This window comes from Trichosurus vulpecula, chromosome 4, assembly GCF_011100635.1.
Source record: "Trichosurus vulpecula isolate mTriVul1 chromosome 4, mTriVul1.pri, whole genome shotgun sequence".
Classification (NCBI taxonomy): domain Eukaryota; kingdom Metazoa; phylum Chordata; class Mammalia; order Diprotodontia; family Phalangeridae; genus Trichosurus; species Trichosurus vulpecula.
This window is the reverse complement of record NC_050576.1, coordinates 398,089,352-398,110,817: the sequence shown is the minus strand read 5'-3', so window position 1 is coordinate 398,110,817 and position 21,466 is coordinate 398,089,352. Positions and strand designations below refer to the sequence as shown.

The window sequence follows — 21,466 nt, the reverse complement described above, 5'->3', positions numbered from 1 at the left end:
GTCACCTCCACACACATAATGAGGAGACATTAGTATAGGACTGCATGGAGGATAATTTTACTATGAATTTGAAATGCAACTCTCTCTGATAGTCTATTACATACATCACTGTTGTGACAATGCTGATGAGAATGCTACTGCTGGGTAAAACACCTTTATGAATGCCCAAAGGGCTATAAAAATGTGCATACCCTTTCACACAGCAATACCACATCTAGGGCTGTATCCCAAAAAGATCACACAAGTGGGGAATGGACCCACATGTACAAAAATATTTATAGTAGCTCTTTTTGTGGTGGCAAAGAATTGAAAATCAAGGTGATGCCCGTCAGTTGGGGAATGGATAAACAAATTGTGGTATATGAATGTAATGGAATACTATTGTGCTATAAGAAATGAGGAGCAGACGGACTTCATCATAACTTGGAAAGACGTATATAAACTGATGTTGAGTGAAGGGAGCAGAACCAGGAGAACATTATACATGATAACTGCACAGTATCTGTAAGGACTAACTTTGATAGACTTGGCTCTTCTCATCAATGCAAGGTTCAAAGACAGCTCCAAGAGACTCATGATGGAAAAAGCCATGCACATCCAGAGAAAGAATTATGGAGTCTGAATGCAGACTGAGGAAAACTATTTGCTGTCTCTTTTTTTTTTCTCCTTTTTCGGTTTCATTTCTTCTTTCTCATGATTCATTCCACTGGTTATAATTCTTCTTTACAATTAGACTATTGTGTAAATAATTTTAATGCAAAGGTATATGTAGAACCTATATCAGATTACATGCTATCTTGGGAGGGAGGTGGAAGGAGAGAGAGGGAGAGAAAATTTGGAACTCAAAAACTTGTGGAACTGAGTATTGTAAATGGAAAATAAAAAATTAATTAATTAAAAACAAACAAACCAAAAGACAATAACAGTTTTATGAGATAGATTTTTGGGATGTGCAATCTATGGAAGGTTCTTTTTAGACATCTTAGAGCACCTGAAGGGCAGTTAGGTGGTACAGTGGATAGAGTGCTGGGCCTAGAGTCAGGAAGACTCATCTTCCCAAGTTCAAGTCTGGCTCTCCCTTTGTGATGGTCAGTCAATCAATCAACAAAGCATTTATTAAGGGCCTACTATACTTCGTCAGAAACTTCCATGCCTAAGAACACACTGGGCAGCTAGTTGGTACATGGGATAGAGAGCCAAGGCTGGAGTCCGGAAGACTTGAGTTCAAATTCAGCCTCAGACACTTACTAGCTGTGTGTGACCCTGGGCAAGTCACTTAACCCTGTTTGCCTCAGTTTCCTCATCTGTAAAATGAGCTGAAGAAGGAAATAGAAAATCACTGCAGCATCTTTGCCAAGAAAAACCCAAATGGGGTCACGAAGAGTCAGACGTGACTGAAACCAATGAACAACAGGAAAAAATTTTTAAAAAGCAGTCAATGTATTTCTCTTTGGAGCTGAGTTTTAATCCTTCCTCCTCTGCCAAAATCAATCAATCTATCAATTGTTTGTTTATGGAAAAAGAACATTTTAGGAAAAGATGTTGAGAAAAGAAGTGTACTGGATCCAGGGATGTGGTATGTGCCAGTGAAGTCCAAAATAAGGGAGAAAGGATTACCAATGCAGGGCAGGAAATTGGAAGGACAAAGTCACTATTAAGGCTGGGAAGGTGGAAGGCATTAAGCTTCTAGATAAAATGATGCTGATTAGTGTCCAGCCCATGCCCACTAGCTAAAAGAGAGATAAAGTGGAGACAGATTCATTCCTACTGCCTGATGATGTATCCAGGTTCTCCCATCCCTCTTATGAAGGTGATTTTTAAGGGCTATTCTCCACTATTACTAGGTTCTCACTCAACAAGTAAATACATACAACCTGTCTGTCCTGTTTTCCTTTGAGTCTCCTCTTTTCTATATCTTTTTATCTCATCCCAGAATTCAGTTAAAGAAGCAGTAAAAGGGTGCAAGTAGGGAGAATTAGGGGATAGGTCTAACAAGAAAAGGGTGCAGCAGGAGGAGAGAGACTTAGAGATAAAGGACTCCTGAGAAGCTATGGGCATTCTCCTCCTGCTTTCCATCCCACAGCAGGCTCCTTGCTCATCCACACCCTTCTGCTCTAGGCTTAGAAATGGTGGAATCTACACTGGGGATAGTCTAGTAGACATATTTTAAATCAGGCCCCTTCTGGCCACAAGACTATTTCTGGGGTGGCTGTCAAACCTTCAAAGCCTATTATCTGTTTACCAATCTTACTTATCTGTGACCAATGATAATAGTGATAAAACAGTAACAGAAAATGCAGGTTCCATCCTTCTCATATGGAACCTCAGAGTTCCACCTTAGAATTCTCCTACCAAAGTTTTTATAAAGTTTTGGTAGGGGGATTGCCCCCACTAGCCCCAATAGACAAGTTGCCATGGTCTTACCTCCATATACTTCCGAAGTAGAGGCCAGAAGAAGACGCGCTCCAACACGTTTTGCCAATCCTACAAATGTGAACATGTAAAAGGATCACTGTGGTTTTTGACATGACAGGGCAGAACTCTAGAAACATTAAGACAAGCACTTTTTATACTGAAATCAATGAAATGATGGTCCTATCACAAAGTACACATATTTCAGTGTCGGGCTGCGAAGAGACCATATAGCTAAATCAAAAAGGTTTCATTTAGAGATGGGGTAGTAATGGTTCAGTAGAAGGCAAAAGGCCATGTTGGGAGGGGGCAACTAGCCTTGCCTTAAAAGCAAAAACTCCTGTTTATGTATTAGTAATTATATCCATCCAGAACTTAACGTCCTGCTCTTGAGAATAATATGTAACCCATTATCAGTGCTGGGATAGCAAAGCTCATGTCCTTGATGAACAGCTCCTAACTCAGAGGTAGTAGTCTTATGCTGCATGCTAGGCTCAGGATGATAAGGCTGAGGCATCTCTACCATTCCACTACTGAGCAGACATGGCAGTAGACAGAGGAAATCATGTCATATTCTCTGATTTACTTGGCTCCTGTGGAAGGGGCTGATAACTCCTGCTCAAATTCCTTTTTTCAAATAGAAAGATTAAGTTAAAAAACAAAACAAAACAAAACAAAAGCTCTTTTCTATTTTCCCAGGGAAAAGAATGGTGAACTCCATTTCCTGAGTTAGTCATTAAAAAAAAAAAAGCTAGCTTTTTTTAAATGGCAAGGTTTTTTTTTTTTTCTGGCTACACAGGCACTGACCTGAAGGAGAAACCAGTTTAGGGAAATCACCTGAAACTCACATTAACTAAACCCAATACAAAAATATTGAATCTCTTATCTAGCAAAATCAAGGTCCATTTTTTTCCTGACTGCTCTTAGCATCCTTCTCACCCTTCCTTTGAAATCAAACCTCGGTATTGTAGTACACTGAAAAAATTGTTACTTTCGGAGGCAGAGGGCCTAGGTCCTAATCTAATTCCACCATTTGCTATCTATGTAACCTTGGACAAATCACTCGGCCCTATTTGGACCTGAAATGTATATGTATTTATATCTGCTTTGTCAATACTTTTATAATTTTTAGTTTGCCTTTCCCCTCCGAAGACTTTAATTAAAAAAAACCCATTATTAAGGAATTTTGTTTTGTAGATATTTAGGAAACCCTAGTTTCTGAGACCTTTAAAAAAAAAAAGCAGCAACAACCCTTCTCTAATAACTTAATTCTTCATTAATATATTAACACTATAACCAGGCACACTCAGCACCATATGTGACCTTACAAAAATGCTAAGTCATCTTTCTCCCATAACGCACACCATCAATATCACCATTAAGGGTACTTTACCTCTAATATGAATCTTGTGGCTTAGTCTAGAGTCGGGTAATACAGATCAGTTTCAACCTACCTAACAATCAGACAGTTTCTCCTCCCCTACTTTAAGTAATCCCCATTTAACACCCACACACCCATGGTACTGTGTCAATCTAGATCTGAGGCTCAAAGTCATGAGTACTTCTTTGTAAATTTTTAAGATGGAAGGCATGGGATTCATTTCTAGCACTGGATAATTTCTCTAATGACCTGTAGAGTTGCAGAGGGGAAAGTGATGGCTGAGACCACAGGATATCTGCAGAGACACCCTGCAAGTAAAACACCTACCTTTAGAACGCTGGCCACCTGCTCTACCATAAAAATGGTTACTCAGTGAGAAAGACACTGCAGGAACTAAAGGCCCCTAGGGACTACATTAGAACTAAAGAAGTCCTAGCTGATAAGCTGGCAGTCAAGACAGTTAACTACCATGGTACTGGGCATGCTCCCTTCAGAAGTTACAGCATAAGGGAAGCCATTCCAAGCTTGAGATAAATGGCCAGTGCAAGAGCGCATGATATGTATTCATATCTTGTCGAATAAATAAATATTCCTGATAAAAGAAACAAGGAACCAACTTCAACTTACCCAACATGTTTAGTGTCCCGATTGTGTTGGTCTTTAATGTCTTGATAGGATTGTACATGTAGTTTGGAGGAGAAGCAGGAGATGCTAGGTGGTAAATCTGGTCCACTATGAGAGATATAATGATGAAAATATGATTTCCAGAGACCTATAAAAATCTCAAGATTTTACAACAAAGGCAGGATCATTAAGTTGGTTAATCCCTTTGTCAAGACTGTACTCTCTAATATCTTATGAGTCATAAAAATAACTATGTGTTTACAGTGATGTTTTAAACAAGCAAGCAAATGTCACCAACCAAAGCTTATTGAATATGCCACAGTTTTAAAAGACTTGTTTTTCTGAAACTGAAGCCAATTGGATAATCTGTGTGTTTTTTTGATTGAATACTCTTAAAGCCAGGTGAGGAGAAATGCTTGAAATAGAAAGAACACTGATTTTCCAGACACAGCAGCGGTCACTTGTGTATAAAAGGAAGTGTGCTTTCAATTTGTGAAGAAAAAAGGACAAGCAAATAGACATAAAAAGGAAATAATAATCTTTAATGCAATTTAAATGGATTCTGTACATGAAAGGGGAGACTGAGATTACTGTTAGGAGATAGGATGACTTATAAAACGATAAATGCCAAGACCATTTTAATTCTGTATTCTACACTTTTATTTTGCTTTGTATCTTATCAGCTTATTACTCCAATAAATCACCACCACTAAGTATCAGAAGTAGTATTAGTACCTATCTGTTAGGATTTTGCTGACCAAATATGACGTATTCCTTCAACAACAGTGGCATCCAACTCAAATCGAAAGAGATCCCTGCTGCCATATGATGACTTAGAAAACCACAAATTAACATCATCTGTATTGTATTATATTTTCATTTATTTTGTTTAACATTTCCCAGTTACACCTTAATCTGGTTCCTGGTGACACTTGGAAATTTTGCTGGCCGGTTTAGCAAGTGACTGTGAGTTTGACACCTCTGATCCTTCCCTATTTCTACAAACTGCACCACCATTTCTCATTCTCTCTTACAACATCAGAAACATCTTGGGTTCTGCCTTCTCCCTCACTCCTTATATCCCCTTACTGATATCTGTGAACTCTTTCACATCTCTCATGTCTATTCCTCACCTCTCCCCCCACACCCCACCAATGGTCATCTCTCGGATTTCAAACCTCTCGATATTTCACCCCTGGACCATGTAGTCCTAACTGGCCCACCTGCCTCTAAGTCTTCCCCTTCTAATATTCATCTTAAATAGTGATGCCAAATTCATCTTTCTAATGCACAGCAGAGTTCTGATCAAATCACTTCAAAATCACAGGATCACAGACTTAGAGGTGGAAGGGACTCTGAAAGGTCATCTAGTGCAACAACCCCTTCCTCCTCATTTTACAGATCAGGAAACTGAGGTTCACAGAAATTAAGTGACTTATCTAAGGTCGCATAGATAGTAAGTAGCAGGGCCAAGATTTGAACTCAGGTCCTCCAACTCCAAAGCCAGAGCTTCTTCCATTGCACCAAGGCTCCCTACTGCCATAACAAATAAAAGTCCAAACATTTTAGGCTTGTGCTTAAGGCTATGCTACCTCTCCAGCTTATCTTTCTAAACTCTAAACAAGGCTACCCCTGACCCTTTGCCACCCCATGAAGAAGTCTCAGGCTTTCCTATCCCTGTTCCTCATCACCTCCACTTCATCCAGTCCTGTTCCTTCCAGCTGCTCTATTACTTACATTCAGGTTATAATATACAGTGTGTCTCCAAAGTCTTAATGCAGTTTTAAGATATTAAAATTTAAAACTGTACTAAGACTTTGGGGACATTTTCATGAAAACAAAAATGACATTGAATTCACTGAAACATATTCACCTTTTCTTCCTCTTTCCTTCACATAACAATCAACCAAAAAAAAATCACAGTCTGCTTCTAAAAATACTCTTAATCTCTGAAATTGCATTGCAAACAAATAGGGTTCAATGCTTAAAAACACATCTCTTGCCACAGCAATGATTACCATATGCCAACTGTTTATCCTCAGATAACAGAGAAAATAATAGCTCCACAGTCAGGATGCAGGTTTCTATCATGTCTTTTCTGTTTTCTCTGTTTATTACCCTCCATCTTAGTTTCCTGGCAATGGTATATTAAATTACATTTTATATTCTGAGAAAAAACTGGGAGATACGACTGCTGAGTCACTGTCAGTGATCTCTGAAATATATGGAGAATTAAAAAGGTTACCACAAGTCTGGAGAAGGGCAAATGTCTAGATTTTCAAACAAAAGCAAGCGGCAGGAATCTGCAAAATTGTAAGCCAGTGACTTTGACTTCTAAATATAAGTATGTATGGATTAATTTTACATATATATCTATTGGTGTTTAATGGTACTCATCTCCAGGGTAGAGTAATGGGGAAGGAAAATAGGAAAAAAGAAAAAAAGAAATTTACATGATAACTTTATAATATATTTAAAAGGAATAGCAAATTGTACATAATAGATTTGCATTTTCATGTGCAAATATCTTTTTTATTCTACTATGTTATGAAAATGCTTGCCTTATTCAATAAATTAAAAAAGACTTAATAAATAAATAGAAAATTGAAAAAAAAAGAAAAAATTATTAAAGGTATGGCTTGTGAGCATTTAGATAAGAAAGCACTGATGAATAAAAACTTGCATGACTTTGTCCAAAACAGGCAGGAGGGGAGAGCTTTTAATTTTTGAGACCCCTCATAGTCCTTCAGCAGTGTAGAAGTAACAGAGCTTAACATCTAGTAGGATGCATTCTTTCTCTTCTTATATATACTTTCCCCAGTAACTGAGGAAAGGTTTTGTGCCATTTGTTTCATGCTGAGCATAGCTTGTGGTATTTGCACTAGTTGCAAAAATTCCTAGTTATGAGTAAGGACAGACAGGCTGTACTGGACTCCCCTCCTTTTCTTCTGTGTTATGTGGCTAGACTAGGAAGATAAGAGGCATGCTATTGACATGGTACACTTAGAATTCAGCCAAGCATTTGACAAAGCCTGCCCTGTTATTCCTGTGGGCAAAATGGAGCTGTGTGGTTTGGCTAATAGTACCTTCTGAGTTTGGAAATTCAACCGGTTAGGTGAATTTCAACGAGTTGAATTTCCGAATTGAAAAAGCAGTCATTAATTGGCTGATGTCAAACTGGAGGGTGGTCTCTCCTACAACATATGAGGGATCTGTCTTTGACCCTGTGTTCTTCACCATTTTTTATCAATTAGTAATTGGATGAAAGCACAGATGACATGCTTGTCAAATTTGCAAATGACACAAAGTTAGGAGGGGTAGCTAACATACTGGATATGGGAATCAAGATTCAGAAAGAACCTGACAGGCTCGAATGATGAGTTAAATTGACTAAAATAAAATGGAAGAGGGATAAAAGTGAAAGTTCTATGTAGATTCAGATGAACAAATTCACCTTCAAAAATATAAGATGTCAGATATGTGGCTAGACAGCCATCCTAATGAAAATTATCCAGGGGGAGAGAGGGGTTCAATGAGAAAGCTCAGTAGTATGATTTAGTAGCCCAAAGAGTGAACGTTATCCTAAGTTACAAGCAATACACATCACTATATCTTATCGGTCAGATCACATCTATGATACTTTGTACAGTTCTGGATACCACAACATTTTGGAGATGATACAGGTGAGTTACAGTTTACTCAAGGGAGGGTGACTACAATGGCCAAAGAATATGCCATATGTGTATTGACTGAAGCAAGTCAATGGTTAGCCCCAAGAAAGGAGACTTACGAGGCATAATCATTGTGTTCCAATGCCTAAAGGACTGCTGGATAAAAAAGGGAGTAGACTTCACTCCCAGGACTTCTCTTCACCTACTACCATGCTAACTAAGCCACGGAGCACTTAACTTTTGCACATCTCAGAATTCCTACCCAGGAGTCCCCACTATCCTGAGGAGGGGTTGCCTCAGTTGCTCAAGGCCCAAGCTCCAGCCATGCTTCACTTCACTTCACAGATTTCTCACAGCCTCCATGCATATCCTTTGACTCTTCCCCTCTACGCAGTTTTTAGTCAGATCTATGGTCCTTGCTTCTAGGCCAGAGTATGTCAATTTCCTTCACTCACTCACCATCTCTGTGACATTCCAAATCAAGATATACCTTCCTGGCTATGCCCAAAGGGCTATAAAACTGTGCATACCCTCTGACCCAGCAATACCACTACTAGATCTGTATCTCAAAGAGATCATAAAAATGGGAAAAGGACCCACATGTACAAAAATATTTATAGCAGCTCTGTTTGTGGTGGCAAAGAATTGGAAATTGAAGGGATGCCCATTAATTGGGAAATGGCTGAACAAGTTGTGGTACATGAATGTAATGGAATACTATTGTGCTATAAGAAAGGATGAGCAGGCTGACCTCAGAAAAACCTGGAAAGACATATGAACTGATGCTTAGTGAGGTGAGCAGAACCAGGAGAACATTGTACACAATAACAGCCACATTGTGTGATGACTGACTTTCACAGACTTGGCTCTTCTCAGCAAGGCAAGGATCTAAGACAACTCCAAAAGATTCAAGATGGAAAATGCTGTCCACTATGGAGTCTGAATGCAGATTGAAGCATACTATTTGCTCACTTTTGTACTGTTGTTGTTTTGTTTTGTTTCTTCTTTCTTGTGGTTCCTCCCATTGGTTCTAATTCTTCTTTACAACTTGACTAATGTGAAAACAAAATTTTTAAAAGAAGATGTACCTTCCTGGTCACCACCTCTGTATACATGTCATTACTTATTAAAATGTAAGCTCTTTGAGGGTGAAAACAGTCTTTCATTTTGCATTTGCATCTCCAGGGATTGGCACATAGTAAGTGCTTAATTAATACCTTTTCATTTGTTCATTCAGTATTTGGCTTGGTTCTAGGAAGCAGAAATGGAGGCAACCTCCAAGCTGAGAGGGAGATTTAGGACTAATTTATTGAAAAACTGAAGGGGCAGCTAGATAGAGCACTGGCCCTGGAGTCAGGAAGACCTGAGTTCACATCTGGCCTCAGACATCTGACACTGGGCAAGTCACTTAACCCTGATTGCTTCACCAAAAAAAAAAAAAAAGCTTCCTCTAGTTGGAGGTCTCAGGAAAGAGGCTGGAAGAACCACTTTAGGGGGATGTTGTATGAAGTAGGGCTTCTTAAAATTTTTTCCACTGGCAACCAATAGTCACAGCCTAAGGTCTCTTCAGATATTTGCATTCCATGATTTTGGGGGTTGATTTCATTGATTGTTTGACAAACACCCAGTCAGTCAATAAACATAATTCTTTAATGTGCCAGGTATTATGCTAAGTGTTAGGGTGATAGGCCTCTTCTCATTTAGGTAGGTTGCTCCCCAGACAACAAGTACGGTTGGTACCATACCAAAAAAATAAAAAAAAGCATTTCCACAGAGCTCATGGTGGGCTACAATGAGGCATCCTGGACATAGCCTGAAAGCCATACTGGTGGCCTTGATATATTGAAAGGGCATGAGGGAAGCCTCTGGTATGTTGGGTGGAACTTTTATGGAGGATTTACAGAAAGGCAGGGACAAGTAATACACAAGATGAGAAAGCATAAAGGTTTTGAAGTCTGCACCAGGAAAGAGAATATCCATATCAATGAGAGCATCACATAAGTAGGTAATTAAGTATTTGAAAGAACTCACATCACCCAAGTAAATAAAAGATCCTTGAGGCAGCTGGGTGGCACAGTGGACAAAGCAATAGGCTTGGGGTCAGGAAAATCCGAGTTCAAATCCTGCCTCAGACAATACTATGTTTGCCTCCATTTCCTGAACTATAAAGTGGAGACAATAATAGCATGTACCTCCCAGAGCTGCTGTGAGAATCAAATGAGGTGATATTTGTAGAGGACTATATTTAGTTGAATCGTTTTTCAGTTACGTCCAACTCTTTGTGGCCCCATTTGGGGTTTTCTTGGCAAAGACACTGGAGGGGTTTGCCATTTCCTTCTCCAGCTCATCTGACAGATGAGAAAACTGAGGCCAACAGGGTTAAGTGACTTGCCCAGCAATTTGTGCTCAGCAAGAAGAGCCTGGAATTCTATCCACACAGCTGCTCCAAGAGTACTATACAAATGTTAGCTATTATCATTATTATTCATTGTTATTACTACTACTAAGTCAAGTTCAAGTAGGGAAAGCATTCATTAAGTGTCTACTATGCGCCAGGTGCCAGGATACATACTGGGGATGCAAAAAAAGCAAAAAACGGTTCCTGCTCTCAAGGAGTTTATGCTCTAATGGAGGAACCAACATGTAAACAACTATGAAGAAACAAGTTATATACAGGATAAATTGGAGATAATCTTAGAGAAAAGATCTTGAGACTGAGAAGAACTAGGAAAAGCTTCTTGGAGAAGGTGAGACTTCAGCTGGGACATGTGATTATACAGAAAAACCTAGTTGAGAATAGGTCTTCAGGACTAAATGACCACAAGAACCTGATGGGGTAGGCCCACAATTCCTGAACTCACTGATGTACCTAGGAGTTTGATGTTTGAGAGAGCAAGGCTCAGATTTTCTTCCATTGGCAGCATCTGTTGAGTATATTTTGGTCTTAATGAGTGCTCTTTTCAGTTCTTTAGGTCAACATTTCCAAACCATGCTTTGTGGAATTCTGGTACTCAGTGCAAAAATTTTGCTGTTCAATACATTTTTAATCTCTAAGGTACTAGGAAGTTGCATATGCGCCAAAATTTTTATCATGTATAGATCTTTTTGATCTATCACTTAAAAAAAACTTAATTTTAAAATTTTTGATCTAAAAATTTCAGGAACTCCTCTTTATTAAGGGTTTCCCATTCTCCTAGAACCCATTGACCAGCTTTACAAGATCTCTTCTCTCAGGCTGTTATTAGAGCTAGAAGGGACATTTGATTTCACAGAAAGCAACAACCTCATTTTACAGATAAAGAAGCTGAAGCCCCGAGAACTTTGGCAACTTTCCCATGCTCATATGAATGTCAGAGCCCAGGTCTTCATACTAAGAGGACCATAGGTTCATCTCAACTTCAGAGGTCATCAACTCAGTCAATTTAACAGTTGAGGAAAATGAGTTCCAGAGATAGCGACATGCCCAAAGTCACAGAGGGAGGAAATTGAAAAGCCACAACAGTGTTCTTTTCATTAGGCCACACTACCATAATACATTTGAGTCCAATATTCTTCTGTGGTCAAATTAGTTTGGGAAGTGATGCTCAAATATGATACAGTGATAGACCAAAAAATAGGACTACAATTTTTTTTTTTAAGAAAAACAGCCAGTAGATTCAACATGCTCATTACCTCATGTTAGATGGAATTACCAAGAGGATGCCGAAAAGTCAAAGCTAAAGACAAAGATTCTGGATAAGGCTGATTACATGGATACAAATTTTAATAAACTTAAAATCAAAAGAAAGACTTCACTCTATTTTAAATTGGCAATGCCAAGGTTTTGTTTGGATCCATTTACTCCTCCTCTAGAAATCTGTGAACCATGAAATATGACAGAGTTCTTAAGCTACCACTCTAGACTAAACAAAGAGCAGAACCAATTTTCATATGAAATTCTTGCTCATTAGAAACCAAGTAAAAAAATCCAGTCTCCCCATGGCATAAACCAGCCCACACTCAAACTCTTTACTCAGGACCTGCCCAAGCACAGCAAGAAATTTTGAAATGGGGCTTTTAAAAGCTAGCCCAATTAGGTTAGCTGAATAATACTTTTTTCCAGTAAAAATACTTTTTTTGTTTTATATAAAATTAAAAAATAATACTTTTTGAGTAGAAAAAAAAAGGGAGGGAGGCACCAAGTTCAAGAACAATTGACTGAAAGTTCTTGAACTAAATTTCATGGAGTTTCACTTTGGCTTACTTAATTCTGAAGGTTATTTGCTAACAGACTGGCTTCTTCCAAAGCGGGCTGGTTTCAGCTTATGGGGTGAATACAAGTTTTATTTATCTGTTTTCTTCGGCTTTTGTTGCTGTTCAGTCATTTTTCACTAGTGTCTGACTCTCTGTGATCCCATCTGGGGTTTTCTTGACAGATACTGGTATAGTTTGCTATTTCCTTCTCTAGCTCATTTTACAGATGAGGAAGCTGAGGCAAACAAGGTGAAGTGACTTGCCCAGGGTCACACAGCTGGGGCCAGATTTGATCTCAGGAAGGTGAGTCTTCCTGACTCTAGGTCCAGCACCAGATCTATTGCGCTGCTTCGCTTAACTGTATAGATAATTAAAAATAAGTTTGAGTATTAGAGCATTTTGATTTCATCATATAAGTAGCTTCCTTTACAATGTTTCAGTAAATATTCCAGATCATTCTCACTTGCCATGCCTCTCAGGGACTCTTAATATAAACTGAATCTGTAGTTGAAGTTATTTTTTAAATTATCATGGGTCTTAATGATATATCTTGGTATAAAATTAAGGCAGATCTAACAACCTGGCTTGCTTCCCATCCTATTTTATGAAGTGATTCCTTTCTGTTCCTCTAAGATGGCCCTTAAAGGTTTTCTGATATTCTGTATAAATGACTGAGGCTTCATGACACTTGTAAGATATGTTAATGACAGGGGTTCCTTTCATCTAAGTGTTGGAGTAGATGGCTTCTGAGGACTCTTCCAACTCTCAGATTTTGAGATTTATAGAACTACTATTGGAGAATGAATATTAAATACCCTTTGCATGTTTAGAGTAATAATACATGCAAAGGAATAAAGGCTGCTGGGAATAAAACTTTCCCCTAAACATCACTCTGGTGACAGACTATTGACACACTGCCCTCAAGAGTGTGGGTGAACCGTATGATCATTTGACATCTTGAAGAACAAGTCTTGAGCATAAACTGTAGAATGGCAATTTTTCAGCTGACACTCTCTTCAAGTCGTGATTTCTCACCCCTGTATTTGTTAGCGGGCAGAATAGCAATGTTGCTGCTACTGCTGGTGCTCCCTAACTACTGCAGAAGGCACTGTTCCAAAAATCTGAATGAATTTTATCCACCCTATTCAAGCAGGAATCTGAAAGCATCATGGAAGCAACACCCCCCGCCCCTGCCAAATAAAAGCTGCCACTTTTAAGGTTGGCCAAGTGATTTTTAAAACACATCATCTCATTTGATCCTCACAATCCTGCAAGATAAGTGCTATGATTACTAGGGAGAGGCAAAGACCTAGGTTCTAAACCTACTTCAGATGTTTGCTGCCTGGATAACCTGACACTGGTCACCACCTCCTGAACTGTAAAATGAAGGGGTTGGATCGGTGGGTCTCTGACGTGCCCCCCAGCTCTAAATCTATGATCCTGCCATCATCACTGAAGCTCAGAGAAGTCACTTGACTTTACCTAGGGATATCATATCACCTAGTGACACCATGACAACCAACCCCAGTACGCTTTCCACTGCCACAATGACACCTGTCCACACTCCCTCTTTACTTTCTTTTTTCTTTCCTTTCTTGTTTTTTGATGCCTCTTTTCTTAGATTTTTGTCTCCTGTGAATTCCTGGGCATGAGCTTCCTAGGAAATTGTGGAAATTATTGCTAATCTTCCTTCAGTTTAGTTATTTCTTAGAGTACCTAGTTGGGTGGATAAATATAAAGAGTATTCTCCACCCCCTTCCTTTTCATACAACCTATTTTTAGGACAAAATAGGGGCAAGGCATCGCCCTCGTGATGTCATTGGTCCTCTTCCAGAATGAAGGACAAGCAACAACTACGAGCCTTCTTATCTAAAGCAACTTTCTCTGCCTCTGTAGTTTTATAGATAAAAGAGCAAAAAAATGACAGCCTTACCCCAAGTCCTGTCCTAAAAAGGATATTGTTTTAGCTGTAGTTGAATTAACTTCTTAAGGGATTGTGAAGAGGAGAAATGAGAAGAGAAAAGAAAAAAAAACCCTTCAAATTATCATTAAGGAAAGCTGCTTCCATGTAAGCACTAAATCATATTAATAGCAATGAGCTGGAATGTAAATAAAGCAGCAATGTTAACTCTGCTAGTCTAGAATTAGCTCCACAGCATGTCGACTGTTTATACTTCAGCCTGCAATATAAATGAAAAATGATTCTGAAGTGGGTTGGTGGAGGGTGGGGTGTGGGGAGCAGGGAAGGACGGAAGTGGAAGGCAAAAGACAGGTATGTACCAGTCATTCGCTACAAGTTTCCTTCCCTCTAATGATACTGACCGCTAAATGAACCTTCCATAAGCACTGCCCATTTGCAATGTCTGGCAATCTCAGCTAGTAAAATTATGACCCTCAGGGAATGAGCCTGAACAATTTTAAATTAGTTTAGTTAACCCCTTTTAAAGACATGCTTATTTTTACCTTTTCATGAACTGCTAAAAATAGCTCAGAAAACACTGTAAGAACACGGGAGTTTTGTTCCCTTTGTGTTATCAAGGGAATGGGAGGAAGCAAGGAAAAAGGGATGGTGTAGACCACACAGATATGAGAAACATGCCTTGCAAGGCACTGCCAATAAATGGGAGAGGGGGGCAGGGGGAGGGCACGGAGGCCTAACCATATATGGACTATTTGTGGTTTCTTTTTAGAGTATGCTTTCACGATGCCTGAAGTCTATGCAAACAAAACATTTATTAAAATCTGGAAAGAAAACAGCAAAAAACTAAGGAGGAAAATTTCTCCAAGTTTCCCACCACAGCTACTGTCCAGAACGTAAATAAAATCAGCTTATTTCCTACCATGCAAGAAGAAGGCACATAAAAATAGATGGTCTATTGCACAACACCCCACTGATTCCTCTCTGCTGAAAGCCTTAACTCAGCCCCAGCGCCAGAGGCCATTAAAACTCTAGCCAGACATCCAAGCTACTTTACTTCTACATCCATGGCAAGAGAGCTAATTAAAATTTGAGATGTCTTACCCCTGAGAATGAGGAAGAAAACAGGAACAGTATCATATTCTCCCCTTATCCAGTAAGTTCCATTCATGAATGGCTGAATGTAGAGTAAGATACAGCATCATAAGTTTTAAAAAATAAAAGAGTGGGAGAAAGAAAACTACCCCAGAATCTAGAGACTTCATTCTCAGATAGGCCACTAACGCAGCATTACCATCCACAGAAGAATATACACGTATCTCTGTATATTCACAGGTCAGAGCCAGTATGGCACAGTCATAGATAGAAAACCACCCTCAAAGATGTATCCTAGCTCTGTTACCCTGTGTCCCAAGCAACTACCCAAGATGTAAGTTTAGAGAAAAAGCTGATATGACATTGGGAGAGGGAGTTTCCTCGTTAGAAGTTCGCATCTCAATGAAATAGTTCCGGTCCAAAATTATGAACATGCGCACACGCACGCGCGCACGCACACACACACACACACACACACACACACACACCCCACTCCCTTGTGCTAATACCAAAAGCCCCACAGTAGTCTTGAGAAGAAAGAAGGCAACGCCTGTATTTTTGAGAACTTGTAAGGTAGTGGAAAAACTAAGCTTCTTTTGGCAAAAAGGAGATATACTTTGCTACATCTTTTGACCTATGACTGGATAGCCTCCAAGGGCCGTTCCGGCTCCAGAGCTATTATTCTATGCACTTGGGACTGCTTGATTTCACATCAGTTAAACCTTAGTTCACATCTCCTGAATACGAAAAGGACCACTGGACCACCTTTCAGTGCTGTTAAGTTTTCAATTCTCACTTAGAATTACAGAATATCAGAATCAGAAAAAAGGGATCTTTAAATAAAATCAAGTCCAATGTCCTCGTTTTACAGAGGATAAAATTATTTATTTTTTACATGGTACCCTTTGCAATTAGGCATTTAAATAATTTTTTCATAATTATGCTAACAACAATAATTTCTGGGAACTTAGTTCACATCTACCAGAGAAAAGGATTTTGGTTCTTGAGGGATTGGAGGACATCATCTCTAAGGTTTTTTAAGCTATAACATTTTATTATCCAAAGATTTTAAAAAGATATGACCTCTGCCTTCTAACAACTGGTCTTTGTGCTTCATATTTGGAATGTGAAAATCAGAGTTAAGAAATCCCCAAGTTAAATGATTAAAATCATAGCACGAGATCATACACTTTAAGGCTGGAAGAGATCACAGAGATCTCCCTTCATTTTGCAGGTGAGGAAACTAAGGCCCCAAGAAATGAAGTCACTTGCCCAAGGTCACACAGTGACTCAAGTGATGGAAGCAGACTTCCAATCCCTGTATTCCGACACTGAAGTCTCATATTCTTTCTACTCTACAAGCTCAATGAGAGAGCACAACTCAGGCTCTTAAAGTATCATATTATGGTTTGCTTGGCAACACTATTTTTGGCCCTCTACAATGATTATTCAGGTATTAATAGTTCAAGCCTTTCATCAATATTCCTATTTGCCCTGATCGTCTCATAGGTCAGCAATGAAAGAGAATGAGATTCAAGAGAATTCTTTTGGTTACTTTGGGACAGCTCTAAAAAACATGAGGAAGATGAGAACAAGATTAAAACAACTGTCAATAACTTCTTTACCCTTCTATTCTCTCTAGGTCCAATGTCCACAGATTACTATAGATTAAATGTATTTATCTCTCCAAGAAGATACAGTTCCAATGGCTAACATCTCCCACTGTATCTTCCTTAACTTCACTTACACCTCCATTTTCTTGTTTCCATTGATAAGACCATGGTGGTTTTCCACTAACAATTACAATGCAAGCCCCAATACACACACACACACACACACACACACACACACACACACACACACACACACCCTCCTCATTCTATAACAATACCCACGGTGAGCGAGTGGGACTTTTCCTGGAGTTCCATCCTGTTTCCAGGCTTATCACTGCCCTCCAGTTATTCTCCATCCCAACATTTCAAACCAAACATTCTCAAGTTCATCCCACCCTCTCTGTCTATTTTCATTTACTACCCTTCACGCCTGCAGTGGCCTTGCCCTTTCTTTTCCAAACTCTACCCCCCAACATCTGTTCGTAAATACTTTTCCCATTCCTCAAGATCCACCTCTAACTTCAAGTAATTTCTCCCTTCTCAAATCTATCATAAAACTTACTCTGTCCTCTCCTATGAACTAATCATATATTAGCTGACTTGCTCTTTTAAACAAACCTTCATTATTATGATTCCTGTCTGTCTTAGGTGCTCTACTATACTATTAACTCCTTGAAAGGAGGAGTGGGCTATGTCTTTTTCATCTTCAAATTCTCAGCAACGAGCAGAGATCAGACAACGGCATCACTAACCTCCTAAATTAATTATTTTAATTCCTTACCAACCTTCACTCGGTCACCAAAACCCTGTTCTACCTACCAAGGCCCTAATTAAGTATTCCTTTTTTCTGATTCCACACCAAATTCTTAGTGCAGCTGTTGCCTTCTTTGTACAATAAGGAATCAAAAGAAACAAAGAGAAATCCATCTAATTTCTTTGCTTTTGAAACATAATTGTAATAACCTGTAAGTCCTAAAATTCCAGACATCTTTTCATCTATAAATGGCCTTCATGCATGGCTGAAGGAAATCTTCACAGAAGGAATTGCATGAACCATGTGCTCTGGATATTCCAAAACAAAATAGTGTAATTACTACCTCATTAATCCAAACAAGTTACAAACATCGACAAAAAAACTCTAAAAACCTTTCAAGGCTAAAGAATGTTTTTAAACATGCTCATGCTAGTTTTTGTAAGGGCAAAGAAAGGATTATAAAAAACATATTGTTAATTACAAGTATTCTTTTTAGGGGGTGGAGGAGACAAGATTTTCTTCCTTTACTTCCCAATCTTCTCCCACCCTGACGAAGGAAACGAACAAAGCAAAACCATCAGCTGTCAAAATAAATCTGAAAGTGCTAACTTTTTGGTAGCTACAACATATTTCATTGCACCATGCCTGTGCTAACCTAAAGAGACCACTAATCATTTGTTAGCAGTTTTTGAAAGGAATTGAAAAACTTATTTAGGACATATCCCAAACCCCTATTTCTTTCAAGTGCTGAGGGGGGGAGGAGAGGGATGGAAGGGGAAGAAGGGGAGAGGGAGAGGGAGAAGAAGGAGAGAGAGAGAGAGAGAGAGGGAGAGGGAGAAGGAGAGAGAGAGAGAGAGGGGGAGAGGGAGAGGGAGAAGGAGAGGAGAGAGAGAGAGAGAGAGAGAGAGAGAGAGAGAAAAGAGAAGAGAAAAAGCCAACAAAAAAACACAAATATATTTTTTTCTTATAACAATATATGGCAAATGGAGTAAGAATTCACACAAATAGCTAAGAAATCAATCTGAATCACCATGATTCTCCTGATTCTTTTCTAAACATTATTCATCGGTAATAGGTTGCAATTTACAAATCTTACATGACACACAAACCCACAAATTTCTATTTGCCAGTTATTTGATTGGTTTATTTTATTATTTTATAATTACTTTACTAACACCATATCAAGCATTTTTTATAAGTGTCTATGTGCCAGACACTGTGTAGGAACTTAGGCTACAAACACACAAAAAAAGAAACAATTCTTACTGTTCAGAAACTTATATTTTCACAGAATATGGTGACAGGCTATTTAAAAATAACCTCTTTATTAACTGCAAATTTAACATAAACTTGCCTATGCTTTTTAGCAGTTAGCAAGAGGATAAGATGCATGGATGCACACACATCAATAAATATTTCCCCCCAAATGAAAACTCTATCCAGAAGCATCGCTCCATAAGACATAGTCACTCACCTTCTATGTAGAGGGGCTCTACAACATCATGGTTAATTAGCTCAAAGTTTTCATGGCCGATCCAATGTTCCACATTTCTTTTCCTGCCCGTAAAGAAGTTGTCCACAACTGTAACCTCATGGCCATCCATCATTAGTTTGTCAGTAAGATGAGAACCCACAAACCCTGCTCCTCCAGTTATCTGCATTAGGACAGTTTGTATGAAATATTTACAGAAAACACCAAAGAAATCAGATGAAAACAGATTTCACAAACTGGCTTTTGCAGTTGGCTGGGGATGGGGATGGGTAGGGGTGGGAAGGGGGAGAAGTGGGAAGGGAAGATGGGAGGGTAAAGATATTTCAGGTAATACCTTTACTTCTACTCCAGAGCAAGCAAACATAAATATCTCAACAATCTCTAAAACAACCAAAAGATATCACTCAGGCAATTTTTCAGGAAGGTAGGTGTTACAGATTCAAAAATATCTTTCTCTTACAGAACATTACATCATGACAGCATTCTGTTTACATGAGATACCCTGAGTAATACTGGGACAGCAAAACCATCAGGAGGAGACCTAACAGAATTATTTTCATTAGAAGGCATAGAATGGGCAATGAATGTCTGTACTAGGTAAACAGAGGCTTCCATTACAACAATTCACCAAGAAAAAAAAAATTAAGAACAAGTTGATAAACAAACAAGGACTATTCATAGGCTGAAGTCCTAAAAAAAACAAAAACAAACAAACAAACAAAAAACCTACTGCTTGATTATCATCATGACAAGGTAAATCCTATGTAGAATCTAACTATGTGTGGCTTAAAAAGTGATATAATTATGTAGTTATTGTGCTGTGACAGGGCTTCGGTAATAGCCAATTTCCTAAAGTTAAAAGCCACCAGAAACACAGGGCCAATTCCCTTCAAAATATTTGAATGAAAAGATGCTATTAATACCATATTGTGTGTTTGTGATTGGGAAGGAGGTATGGGAACAAAGTAGGGGACAGACAGGTATAAACATAAAAAAGAATAAAATTGCCATGTTCTACTCTGACTTCCATTCTATTATAGAACACCAGTTTCATTTGTTTAATTTAAAAGTTCCCAGACAAAATTTCTAGGTCACCTAGGCCCCTCCTACTTACTCAATATCCATCCCTTCTCAAATACTTCTCCTTCTCTTGGCAATCCCCCCCACCCCCAAAAAAGATGAAAGGTAGTTTGGTATAGATCAAATAACACTGATCTTGGGGTTAGAAAAGCTATCTATCCTGGCTCAGACACTTCCTAGCTATGCCACTAAATGTCGTAGTCTCAATTTCTTCTTCTGTGAAATGTGGATAAAGATACTCATATTCCCCACTTCACATGGCTGTTGTGAAAAAAAAATTTGCAAATCTCAAAGCATTGTCATCTATTTTATGATGGTGATGAGGAAGAACAGGTGAATCTAATATCTAAGAAAGCAGACGGCCTATGCATTTTTCTAAGTCTTAATAAATGTATATTTTATTAATGATTTTGAATTATCATTCTTAGAGGGCATAGAGTTTGACTGCTCACATGTTAGAATCATGGAACAATAGAATGCCTGAGCTGGGAAAGGGATCAGAGATTTAGAGCTCACAGGGATCTTAGTGACCATCTAGTCTAGTCCTTTCATTTTACAGATGGGCAAACTGAGGCCCAAAGAGGTTAGGTGAATTATCCAAGGTCACATAGGTAGTAAGTTACAGGGCCAGGGTTCAAATCGAAAGGAGTCCAAATCCAGCGCTCTTCATTGCACCATATGACACGAGGAAGCATAGAGGGCAAATAGTCCAAATGGGGCATTTTACAGATGCAGAAACGGAGGTCTAGAGAGGTTAACTTTCAATGTGCTTAAATTTGTTCACTATTAATAAAACATTCACAGTAACCTTTTAGAACCATAGAATTACATGGCTGAAAGAGCCGTTGGGCTCATCCAAACAGACATAGTAATTTCTACCCTGACTATCTCATGGGATGGATACAAGGAAATGACTACAAAAGCACTTTCTAAGCCATCAAGAGATATACAAAGGAAAGGTAGCATTATCTAGTCCTGCATTTGAAGAACCAAGGCCTGAAGAGTCTATGAGATCTGGGTTCCCAGTGCAGTGCTACCTTCACCACCCGACCATGCTGCACATTTTGGGATCTTCGATCACGTCTTCCTTTTATCTGAATTAACTTTACTGGTCCATACTTTGGAGGAGGGTGGGGTGGGGTGGGGTGGGGCGGGTGATGGATGAAGGGACAGAAGTATTAAAAAAGTAACTG

General features: G+C 38.9%; 1 protein-coding gene across 2 annotated transcripts in view; it reads right to left on the bottom strand.

Annotated features, from left to right (window-relative positions):
- UXS1 (UDP-glucuronate decarboxylase 1) overlaps nucleotides 1-21,466 on the bottom strand; it is a 146,768-nt gene that overhangs the window by 47,533 nt on the left and 77,769 nt on the right. For both annotated transcript variants that reach the window (XM_036757720.1, XM_036757721.1), the window contains exons 6-8: nucleotides 19,176-19,356; nucleotides 4,421-4,525; nucleotides 2,425-2,484 (exon numbers count right to left, since the gene is read on the bottom strand). In XM_036757720.1, coding sequence (XP_036613615.1) covers nucleotides 2,425-2,484; nucleotides 4,421-4,525; nucleotides 19,176-19,356 — 346 coding nt within the window. The remainder of the gene's footprint in view (nucleotides 1-2,424; nucleotides 2,485-4,420; nucleotides 4,526-19,175; nucleotides 19,357-21,466) is intronic.